General features: G+C 33.6%; 2 protein-coding genes across 6 annotated transcripts; one reads left to right on the forward strand and one right to left on the reverse strand.

Annotated features, from left to right (window-relative positions):
- Positions 1 to 651: 651 nt before the first annotated feature.
- LOC118051241 (UDP-N-acetylglucosamine transporter UGNT1) lies at positions 652 to 5686 on the reverse strand. Its single transcript, XM_035061855.2, has 10 exons — positions 5323 to 5686; positions 4580 to 4656; positions 4256 to 4417; positions 4028 to 4161; positions 3222 to 3352; positions 3085 to 3129; positions 2840 to 2937; positions 2197 to 2304; positions 1261 to 1317; positions 652 to 1093 (listed from the first exon to the last, which is right to left on the reverse strand). Exons 1-10 carry the CDS (start codon positions 5507 to 5509, stop codon positions 1019 to 1021), a joined length of 1074 nt encoding a protein of 357 aa, XP_034917746.1. The 5' UTR covers positions 5510 to 5686; the 3' UTR covers positions 652 to 1018.
- Positions 5687 to 7197: 1511 nt separating this feature from the next.
- Positions 7198 to 11855, forward strand: LOC118051240 (uncharacterized). Of its 5 annotated transcripts, none has more exons than XR_012168618.1 (9): positions 7198 to 7481; positions 7554 to 7762; positions 7925 to 8147; positions 8784 to 8868; positions 9023 to 9077; positions 9685 to 9823; positions 10384 to 10673; positions 11031 to 11044; positions 11086 to 11855. XR_012168618.1 is itself a non-coding variant. In XM_035061854.2 (7 exons), the coding sequence occupies exons 3-7, from the start codon at positions 7971 to 7973 to the stop codon at positions 10483 to 10485; spliced, it is 558 nt and encodes a 185-aa protein (XP_034917745.1). In that variant the 5' UTR covers positions 7198 to 7481; positions 7554 to 7762; positions 7925 to 7970; the 3' UTR covers positions 10486 to 10743. The 5 variants fall into 5 exon arrangements, 1 of the variants encoding a protein (XP_034917745.1); XR_012168619.1 differs by having other exon boundaries at positions 10384 to 10536; positions 10580 to 10673; positions 11031 to 11855; XR_012168617.1 differs by having other exon boundaries at positions 11031 to 11855.
- The last annotated feature ends 349 nt before the right edge of the window (positions 11856 to 12204 follow it).

Raw genomic sequence — 12204 nt, forward strand, 5'->3', positions numbered from 1 at the left:
TGCAAGTAACAGAACTATGAAGTGTGGAAGCCGGATTAAGCTAAACCATAGCAAACAATAATATTCTTCAAAGGAGGTGGGTCGGGTCTTATATTTTTTATTTGTTTTATTTTAACTAATTTTTTTTAAAAAAATTATTCTTCAAGAGTTGATTGAAAATTTCAAAATTTATTTTAGTTTTTTTATGAGATTATTAGAGCAGTCTAGGCACATATAATTAGCTGTGCTTGCACAACTAGTTTTTTTCCATGAGAAATTAATCAGAGCAGAAGTTTACAAGTCTGGTCTTATCCCACGTCCCTCCGAAAGTGCTACCTGGTTTTTGCTTCAACGCTGCTCCAGTGAACTGCAAAATTGCCAATGGACATAATGGAATTCACTGACACAAGGCATTCTCTGAAGTCAACAACCACCACATTTTGCAATCATATACACTGCATTTTCTACAGGTTGAAGTCACTGAAACATGCATGTCTTTTACAAGGAAAAATGGCTAGTTAGGACAGTAATTTATTCATATTCTAATGTAATACAACAAATTGCTTGCAATGCTACCGAAAAAAGAAAAGATAGAACTCCGAAAATTGTAGTCAGTTTCCCTAAGATGAATACAAAAAAACCATGGTAGCTTCTGTTTTTTTACCCATCACAGAGAAAAAAACCATTTGGTTAATCATATAGCTTCAGCTTTTTGCACCGCACATACAATTACATTTCAAATCTTGGTTATGTAGAAGCTAAAACCTGGTTTTCATTTATTTTACATGTAAAAATCCATCTCATCACTAAAATAAAATATTTTTTTTAAATCATAAATACAAGTATTTTTCTTAAACCATAACCATCAAAACTAATGAAATGCCATGAAGTGCAATCAAGTTGGGAGCTGGTGGTTCCCGGAATATGCATATATTGTGAGCCTGTGACCTTCCACCAAACAAAAATCTCCTCAACATTGTTAAATCTCTTCCAAGAACCTGCAAAAGGCTGGAACATCCTGGGAAGTAAGTCTCTATCGTTACCTCCCTATGAGCTTATAGTACGCATACAAACCGGAGCCAACAAAACCAAGGGATTGCCCAATGACATTGAACTGTAAGGAAGCAAAATAATATTCAATAAGAGAGTGAAATAACAGATGCAGAAGAGATGTTAGTAGTACATGTAGAGAACAGTTGATAAAAAAAAAAGTACATGTAGAGAATAGTAGATAAAAAAAAAGTTTATGTAGAGAACAAATATAAGAAGATTTTGACTCACAATATCAAAAGGAAGCCCACCAAAAATAGTCCAGCCAAGTGCAATGGTAAATAGATCCTACAACATAATAACCAAAAGATGTAAAAAAAGTATACATAATGGATGTTGCAAGGATGGAATCTTCAGTGACAGATCCCTTGAAGTGTTTCATCAACTCAGGAATTATACCAAAGAACTAATGAAGTTAATCTAGTTGATGTTCCTCGTTGCTACTTCTTTAACTCATTATATGGCAACATTATTGCCATTTCAAAGCAATTCAAAATGACAAAATTTCCAGCAGCTGACAATATTTGAAAATTTCCAACCTCCTCAAAATTAATGCAAAATCTGTAATGATGTTAACAGGGGCTGAAATACCCTTCATTTTTGCACATTTATCATCAGGGATGGAAATTTCATTAGAATCCGGTGGATAGCGATCCAAACCGACCCAGGTGAGTTGATTTTTTTTTTTTATAATTACTTTACTAATGAGAAATGAGTACGATATGGATATTGTCAAATTCAACCTCAAACTAACCCAACATATTACACACACACACAGACATATATTTTATTTTATTGAATAATAAATAATACTAAGATAATGAACATCCATATAGATACCCAAAACCAGATGGATAGGGCATGGATATCTAAATTTCATATCTGTTAGGTAACGGGTAGAGTATGGATATAGTAGAAACCCGGCCCATGTATCCCCCTTTTCATCTCTATTTATCATACACAAATTTAAATGGCCACAGAAAAACTTTTCCAGAACTTGAAAATGTGCCAAAGATGGCCAAATATTCAACTCTCATCAATATTTGAAACATGGTATCTTCAGCGCACTAGAATATAACCAAGAAAGGAACAACTGTTATCATCATCAAGTTGCTCAATTCCATGCATAAAGAATAACAAGACATGAAGAGTGGTTAGTTAACTGACCTTCAGGTTACCACAAATGGTCTGTGTCAGTGCTGAATTGAGAGTTGTGTTCAGGAAGATACTGTAATTCAAGAAGAAAGCCAGGATACATGAACAAAGCAATACAGCCTGCACAAGAGAGAAACAGAGACATTGCCGCTTATGTCAAATCCCTCTACAAATAAGTGCACTGAAACAAGAAAGGAACAGAATAAAACAGCTTTATGCTTCAAATGATTCATGATGGCAGAAAGACAAGATTCTATAATGCTTGGAAAACCATTGTTATACTTTGATAAGCTTGGCCAAAGGGGAGAGCTTTAAACCTCATTAACACCCAAATAAAATGTAAGAACTAAATTGCAGTGGGTTGTCAAAACATCCCCATCAATACTAAAAAGAAATTTTAAAACAGGCTCATGAAAAGACACGCATGACCATTGGTTCCTAAAAAAGTGTAGACCTTTTCCCCTCATTTCCTAACTTATTCAGTATAGATTTCTACAGAAACATATCAAGCCAATTCCTATTTTTTACAGGGAATTAGGTGTCATAACAGAAGGGAAGTTACACTAAATGTACATTTAAGAATTACAAAATGCCAGTGGACTAAACTACCATACTTGGTTAAAAAAAGGAAAAAAAATGGAACTTTAAGAATTACCAAGAAACCTGGGGAAAACAAATAAGGGAAATTCATGGTCATCTGCAAATCACCACGAATAAAGGTCCAAAACAACAAAACCGGTCCGCATATAATTCCTGTAAAAGGAAAAGCAACACAATGTACAACTTAAGGTAAAGGAAAAAAATTTCCAGAGCAAGTAAAATTAATTTCAATGAGTAGTAGTTCAGGCAAACATTGGAACAGTCAACAGATAATGAATTAATTTAAATATCTTCACATACCATTGCACCACATAAGGCCAAAGCTATTAAGGCCACTGGATTTCCCTGAGGAAAAGAACATGTTAGCCACTATAAAATGAGAAATGTCATGCTAATGAAGAGGAATTCCAAAAGGAAAAAACAAGTGTGAGTACTACCAATACGGCTTATGGTTGCCAGGTATATAGCCGTTGTAAAATTGGCTGCGAAGACAACAGCATAGCCATAGAAGTCAAATGACAAGTCCCGTGCTCCAGCAACAAATGCACCAAGAACTATCAAGCCAACACTGATAACATCCTTAACCTTTTCAGTTAAATGAAGAAATAAAAAAATTACAATGCAATAATGGCTTTCTAGTAGCAAAATCTACATTGACGTTTCTTGAGGACTATCAAATTAGATTTTCAATATAGTAACAAGACCATCAAAATGAATGAAGAAGTTAAGATGAAAAAAAAGAAGTCATTTTAAGCTGATGATATTCACTTCTGATATAATAAGTTTTTCAAGAATTCCAATTTCATGTTGCACAACAGTGTCAATGGTTGTTCTATTCCTTAAAGCTATTTCTTCTTCTTTGAGGACATTTGGGGGTATGGTAGCAGTTGTTTTTCAAAGTGCTTTTCATTCCAAAACACATTAAAATAATTTTTTTTTATTTTTTTAAAATTATTTTTGACATCAGCACATCAAAATGATCTGAAAACATAAAAAATATACTAATTTAAAGTACAAAAAATAAAAAAAAATAAAATTTTTAAAAGCGCTTTCCGATTCTTCACGAAATACACCCATTAATCAAGCTGATGCAAGTCCATGGAGATTTTGTAGGTGTAAACAACCTTAATGGAGAAATCAGCTTAAATTTTTGGCAAAGTCATAGGATTGGATGCAGAATATAACCATTTAAATTTCCCACAAATAATATTTGCTGGAATAGCTACAAAAAAGGACCAATTACCTTCCAAAAATTGGCGGTGCATATCTCTGCCCTGCCAGAATGTACTCCACGATCATTGTAAATACCACTGTTGTCCGTCTTAGGGTGGTATACATGGGAACATTTACCCCACGGACAGACTCCATTGTAACTAGCTTCCAAGAGGAAACATCAGAAGGGGTAGAAATTAATTACAAGTGAAAATTCAATAAGGAAAGAAAACCTATTCAACGTTATGCACTAGCATACCATGTAAAGCAAATAAGTAAATGCAAGAGGTAGGGTGTGAATCAATGTCTCCAGTGGTACAAAAGTAGCTTTGACATCAGAAGTAATTGGGGATCCACCATCAGTGAAAGAGATAATCCTCCAGCGTCTCAATACGTACAAAAAAGAGCACGAGCACATCATCTGTGAAGAATCAAAACAATAGTGTGAAATGTGAATATAACATTGCCAAGACAGCCATTGAAAATAATGGACTTTCCACAAGTAGGAAAGACATAAATACATAACAATGCCAACTAAAATGGTGAATAATAAAAGGCAGCATATTGGCTCAGGAAGATCTACCTGAAATAAAGTTATGACATTTGCACTAGGGAAGCTATAAGAAGAAAGAGCTGCTTTATTGAACAATATCAAAAGCACTGCAAAAGAGATACAACAGAAACTGTAAAGAGCTGAACTTAATGTAAAACAAAAAAAAATTCACAAATGGCTGTCTATTAAACTATCATTCTTCTGTTCTATAAATTTCATTTCCTTTTCTTTTCCTTTTTTCCTTTTCAATTACTCATTTCCTCCTTATTTAAAAAAAAATCCCCCCCCCCCATCATCCTTGCGCTTTTCAAGTGGAACAAAGCCAAAAAAAAGGCATGATATTAAATGAATTTCACATTATGCAGACATATCAGTGTGACTTTTGCCATTACTTATATTTAAATCTCCAAAATAATCAACACATAATACGCCATCCAAATTTCGGAATAGCATCTATAAATTACACACAATCCGGTAAAATATCAGTTTTAATCACTCCAATAAACCTCAAATTAACACAATTAATCACATCCCTGATCACCAAAAAAAATCCACAATTCACAAAATTTAATAACACAATCCTCTCTATAACAAAAACCTAAAAATAATTCAGCTTTAAATCACAATTAGAGAAATGCTTTCCAAAGAAAAAAGAAAAAACACATGTAATTAATTTAATAATAAAATTCAAACGAATCGAATAACAAAAAATAATAATAAAAAAAGATAAAAAAAAACTGATCGCTGTAAATTGTTTGATAATTGGTTTATACCAGCACAAGACATGTAAGAGATGGCGGCATAAGCTCCTCTCTTAGTCATTGAAGATCCTCTGAAGACCTTATCATCTCCTTTAACTAATCTCTCTTTCTCTCTTTGCCTCTCTTCGCTGATTGAAGATACGAAGACTGGTAGGATTGGATTGGAAGAGGAGCTTGACGCCGCCATTGAAGTCATCATCAATTAGAGAGAGAAATGGTGATTAATGAGGATTCACGGTCAACTCCACCAGGTGATTGAGTGAGTCGTCGACTCCAAGTCGGACTGGACGCGGTACGCGAGAGGGAAGACGAGGTTTTTTTGGGCTTGCAGGAGGAATATTTAAAAACGTTGGGTTTCCTTAATTTCAATTTTTCAAATTTCTTACTGTATTTAGATTTGTCAACGACTCAATGGCTCCCGGGCAGACGGTTCAAAAGTGTTAATCAAAAGCTAATCGGACCGGATGCTTCAACCAGTGAGCCAGACATTAGCGTTTAATTATTATCTCTGCGGTTAGTCATGTTTTAAAAATTTTCTAAATTTCTTTTAGTTTTAAAATTTTTTATATTTTTTTTAAAAATAAAAAATATATTATTTTAATATATTTTTAAATAAAAAATATTTTAAAAAACAATATCTATCATATTTCCAAACATGCTCTAAATATGTATTTGGTATTGTAGTGTAGAGTGCTTTTCAAATATATTTTTCTTTTAAAAACATATCAAAATATTTATTTATTTATTTTTGACATAGCACATTAAAATTATAAAAAAAACAATAAAAAATTAATTATTTTCAAAAACATCAATTATTTTCAAAAATATTTTTCCTTTAAAAACATATTAAATATTTTTATTTTTATTTTTAACATGGTAAATTAAAATTATTAAAAAAACACTAAAAAAACATTAATTATTTTTAAAACAAATTTGTTTTATATATTTATCTTAATCAATTTAACTAAATACTCAGTATCTCTTTTATATTTATTTTTCCGACCAAACACTCTATGTTTCAAAGCTAAAATGGAAAAAAAATATCAGTTAATGTTAGTCTGTGCCCATAAAACCATGACATTGATTTTCTAGATAAGAAATATAGTTAAACTAAAACAATAATTTATTAACCCCTAATTGTTGGAATTTTCAGCCTGACTTTTGTAAGGTAGGCTATAATTTTGACGAGTTATGGCATCCTCGTCACACTTTATACCTGCCTACTTGCTCCTGTCTTGGATTTTGATAAGTTTCGTGATGGTTTTAAGGTAGTGTTTGTATTACAGTAATAATTATTTTTTTAGTTAAAAATATATAAAAATAATAAATATTTTTTTTATTTTTTAAAATTTATTTTTAACATCAATAAATATAATTAAAAAAAAAAAAAAAAAAAAACAGTGTTTGCGGTCGTCCTACGCTGTCACCAAGGTGAACATATGATGGGGGCATGGAAGAAATCAAGCATCCTGGGAAGGCTAATACCACAAACACCGTATGGATAGCTATTTCTCAGGACTTGAATTTCGTTTAAATAATAATATAATTTATAATTTTTTTTCCATCGAACTTATATAGCACCTGTCATTCCTAATAAAATATTAGTTTAGTTGTTAAGATATTATTATATTTTTATAAAATAAAAACATAAATTTGATATTCAAAAAAAGTATATTTATTGAAAAGGGAATACTATAAACCTAAATAAGACTAGTATCATTTATTTTTTAAAATAGTATAAGGATACTATAAAATCAAAAAAATATAATACCTACCATAAAATTTATTTTATTTTATTTTATTAGTTCGAGATGAGTAGGGACTTGGGTGTCATGGTTTATATATTTTTAAGATTCCAGATGGGCCTGGATTAGTTAAGCCTGCTCTGAATGCAAATTCATTTTCTCTCCAGCAAAAGAAAACTAATTCTAAAGCGACGACTACTCATCCAGTAACGACTCGTCAGCTAATTGACAGTCACAGGAAAGGGATTGTTATCAGAACTGGACCGGACGTTTCGGTTAAACCGAAGAACCTGCGAACCGAGCAAGTAACCGGACCGGTTTGATTTTGTTTGCCAGCGCATCGCACCCAATCCAATTCCTTTCCCTTTTTCGTCTTTGATTCTTCATCAAAATCACACTTGAACATCTTCTTCTTGTCAAATCGAGGTAATACCGCTAACCAGGCTTCTGTTTCTTTTATTTTTAGTTTTATTAAGGCATCATATGCTGGAAATGCAGAGAACAAAGTTTGCACAGGTGCAGTGAACCGCCGGTTTAACCACTGACCCTGCACCTCAGGTGACTCACTGTCCGATAACACTGGTCGTCACAGCACTTCAATTCATCGGCAATGACGCATCCTTTCCGACCGAGGAGGCATGACATGACGTCGTTTTGAATTTCAGCCATTGCTCAACTCCATTGATAACCACTTCTCTTCACAAAAAGTAAAGTTCAGTCTCTTAAATTTCCTTTCTTCACCTTAAAGAATGAGAAATTAATTTTTATTTGCTTCTATTTTTCAATTTTTTAAAAAAGTGACTGAAAATGCCTCATTTTCGCTCTGTTTGTTTGTTTGGCTGGTTGTTGATGTGTTGTCGTAAATGCAGGTGTAACTGTGTATCTAATCATGATTTAAATCACAAATATAAAAAAATGACCGAGTTTTCGATTGGTAATCGGAGATATGGTTACGTACATGAACGGAAGTGGCCTTCGGAAGCAATTGATATGCACCATGTTGTGGTGAGGAAGAGGAATGGCAAGGGTTTCCTCGTGTTTTTTTCAGCTCTCATCGTTCTCGCAAATGCATCATATCTCTTCCTAGTCAAGGTAAATGATTGTCTTTCTTGCAGTTTAATTTTTCAAGGTCTAATGTAATAGATAGTCTTGCTTTGTTGGTTTTGATTAACATCCATGCTTTTGTCGAGACAGCTTAATGTTTCGAGCTTTAATGGATACATGATGTCTTGATTTGTTGGTTTTAATTAATATCCATGCTTCCGTCAAGGCAGCTTAATGTTTCAAGCTTTAATGTGATACATGAAGTCTTGATTTGTTGGTTTTAGTTAATATCCATGCTTTGGTTAAGACAACATGATTCTTGTAATGTTGAAGGAATGAATTAGTTGGTTGTTTTTAGTTCTTGTAAATTGTTATCATGTTTTAGCAAATGCAAGGATACTCTTCCTGGTCGAGGTAAAGAATTGTCACAAAATTTTTGAGTTCTAGTGTGATAAGACTGATTTGCTGGTATGGAATGTTTGCATTTGTAACCTTATATAAAACCATTGGATTACTGTGAGAAAGGATACCAGGTTCTTTTTAGTCATTGTAATCCTGGTCCTTCTCTTGATATCTTTGCTGGAGAGGTACATTTGGTTTCATTTATTGAGTAGATTCACTGGTTTATTGTAGTGTTTTGAGTAATTTGTGAGGTGAACTGATGTGATGGCTGTCAATTAACAGAATAAATCAATCAGCGTTCTTTTGTGGAGCTTTTGTTTGAGTGTGTTCCTTGTCAAACTAATGTTTTGGAGGCGTGTCATGAAAGGTAAGAGCTACTGAAGTTGGGTTCTTGATTTTTTTTTAAGAGCATTATAGTTTTCCAACTTCCAATGGTAGAATATGATAGATTGTGTTATGTGCTTTCTAGTTGGATAATTATGTTTGCTTTCTGTACTTGTTTATATCCTCGAATGACACAGAGTCTGTCATGGTTATGCCAACTTTTGGAGTTCAACTTGAAACACACTATTTGAGGTATATTTCTTCTTCTTTTATTTGAATTTTAGTATGCTGGATTGTGTGTCCATACATGTGCCTATAAATTCCATCGCTGAAGCATATATGAATACACAAAAAAAAATTCTAATTTTGTCTAATGTAGCAATATTAAAATTTATTACTGCTATGATTTTTATAAGGTGCAGTTATATATGCTGCCTGTGTTCATAAGCATCCAATTGAACAGTGTTATGAAGTCTGAACAGATGGTTGTACTGAAAGGAGAGGATTGTTTTCTGTAGCAATTTGTTCTGACAGTTGGTAATATAATTGAAGAATATGCCGTGAGCTATCATCTTGATGTGATTCGAATGGGATTTTAGTGTTATATTTAGGTTCTCAATTCAAGCTTCCTGATTTTTTCCATTTTTCATTCTCTTGGACCAAATTTCTCAAGCAGTTCTTTCTCTCTAGGACCATCTATATTTCTGTGTTTCTATCATAGAAAAAAATGTTTGTTGGCCAACCTATCCTTTTCCAATCGAATGCCAATTTGCAAAGTGGTTTTTTAAGATTGAGTTCTGCAGTTGAGAAATTTTACCTTCATTTTTCTCTTCTTCAAAACATTTTCTTGTCTATGCAGTGGAAGAATTGTCCGTCGCTTTGTTCCTATTGGCAAGATTTTGAAACCTGTGTTGCTGGAATGTGTGTCGCCAATTACTTGTTACTGGAGCTTGTCTCTGCTTCTGCGTGGCGAAGCAGAACTAATGTTGGTTTTTAAGGTACACTAATATCTCTCATTTGAGACTTGAATTTCGAAGAAAAAATCTGACTAGTTAAATGGCTTTAGGAGGCCTGAATTACATGAAATTGCAAAATGTTGGGTCTTACAAATAAAAAAGGATGAAGCCTATTATTAACAAATCACTAAAGGGTGTGGCTAAATCATTGGAGCCACATCCACAAAATACTTCACTTTTTTATTATTATTTTACCATTCAACAACTCAATTTTTTTAGTTTCTTTTTTCTTTCAATTTTATCATTTAATATTATGTTATGTTGAAAATTGTGCTTCATAATTTTTCTTGATTTTTTTTTGTTAGGTTATATATCAATATCAAAGATTTAGTTTTTTTTTTTCTCGATTTCAATCCTCAAATTAGATATGTTAGAAGTGGAGTTTCATAATTTTTTTCCAATTGCTTTTTAATGATTTGGCTTGCGGTGCAGCACAGGCTAATGATCTTAGTAAGAACTAAAGGTAGTTGATGATTGATGGTTTTGTGGCACAATCTCTTAATTATGGTTGTGCACTTAACTAGTATGATTTCCATGTTCAGGAATTACGACCTCCTGTGAAGATGTTGATCCCTATCTGGAAGGCCTTGTGTAATGCTTCTGGCATTAAAGAAGGCTCAGACCCCTTGAAGGGTGTCAACTAAAAAGATGAGATGCACCTAGAAGTGATCGGAGGACCATTTGCAGAAAAGCAGGTCTTATACACCATCATTTCACGAGGGCCATTTTTCACTGCAGGGAACAGATTGGTGCCCACGTTTTTAAGCTGCCTCAAGGAATTCTGTACATGGAGATATCATCAGGTTCAATAGAGCATACTCTTTCATACTGGGTAAAGGAACATAAATTACCAAGTTTGATTGCTGATTAATTTTAATGCTAAACAAAATCATGATGTTTCACTGGTGTCTCAACACTCATCCTTATAGGCTGTGTTTGTTTTTGTATTCAAAAGGTGTTTTTGAACATTTTTGAAAATATTTCTGTTTAAATTATTTGATATATTTCCAAGTAAAAAACATTTTAAAAAGCAATCATTATTACAATCTCAAACACTGTCATATAAAACAACCTTTTGCGGCTGGTTGCGATGGATTGAAACCTAGTTATTAAACATGATTATGATGGAGCATATTAACCTTGACTTTGAATCGAACATAATCTATAGCAAGCTCGAATCTTTGCACAGGATCCACGAAAATGGTGGGTCTTCTCCTTAGACTCTTCCGATCTTTGATCGTAAGTTGAGGAAGCATATGGCTGGACATCAATATGAACATAGATGACAAACTTGTCTTGGTACGATTACCATAGAATAGACCCATCGGACGGGCAGTACTGACCTAATATCAGAGATAATGTCCTTCAGGTGATCCCCGCTCTCTCACGTTTGCCTTGCAGATAAACACACCAAGGAAATTTACAGGCATCTTCCCATCAATGTCCAGGCATGAGTGTTATCTCATTTTGTGAGAATTTAGTGTTGAACTGCAGATCTTTGAGTTAATGTGACGTGAAACCACAGGGTACTTTGAACAGAAACATGGCACTCTCCATCTATCAACGATGTTGCCAAGGGAGAAGACGAGGCCTCCTTAAAGAGCTCTAGATGCTTAGTACGCTTTCCATATCTCCCTCTATAGGAGACCTCATCGGGAGATGAGAACAATTTGTCCAAGTGTTAAATGGCCTAGAATAATGGAGTTTCTTTTTCACTAACATGCACCGTTTCGATGTTTGGGACACGACAGCCAATGCCGGCCGAAGATTTGCTGACGACGATCATCTCTCTTGTAACTTGGAAGCTTGCATTGGCTGGCTAGGATGCTTCTGCAGTTCATTTTCTTATATATTTCAGTTTCAACTTGGCCACGACATGCTCGTGTTCCCTTGCCCAACTTGCTAGCCAAATCTCATTTGCCTTGATCATCCCCCCCTTACATATGACGAACACACCAGTCCAAAAGGGATTGTTTATTTAGTTTGATTCATTAATTACTGGAATTGTTTGGAATCGTTTTCTTGGAAAGAAGACTTTGTAGAATAGTAATTAATTCCAGCTGGACACATGATCCTGGTTGAGCGAATTAACTTAAATTAATTAAAATCATATTATTTTATTTTTTTAATTAAAATAATATTATTTAAAAAATAAATAAAATAAAAAGTCAATATTAGATTTTGATGAGGTCAACTCCAACTTAACTTTTCTTGAACAACCAGCTCAGGTCAAGGGATATGCAGCTCAGCTCAAGAGATAAGTTAACCAGGTCTCAAATGGATTTGTTGGGCCAAATTTCAAGAAAAAAAAAAATTATGTTTGGTCAATGCAAGTGCATTTCAAAGAAAAAAAAATCAATGTT

The sequence above is a fragment of the Populus alba genome, chromosome 18 (genome assembly GCF_005239225.2).
Source record: "Populus alba chromosome 18, ASM523922v2, whole genome shotgun sequence".
Lineage (NCBI taxonomy): Eukaryota > Viridiplantae > Streptophyta > Magnoliopsida > Malpighiales > Salicaceae > Populus > Populus alba.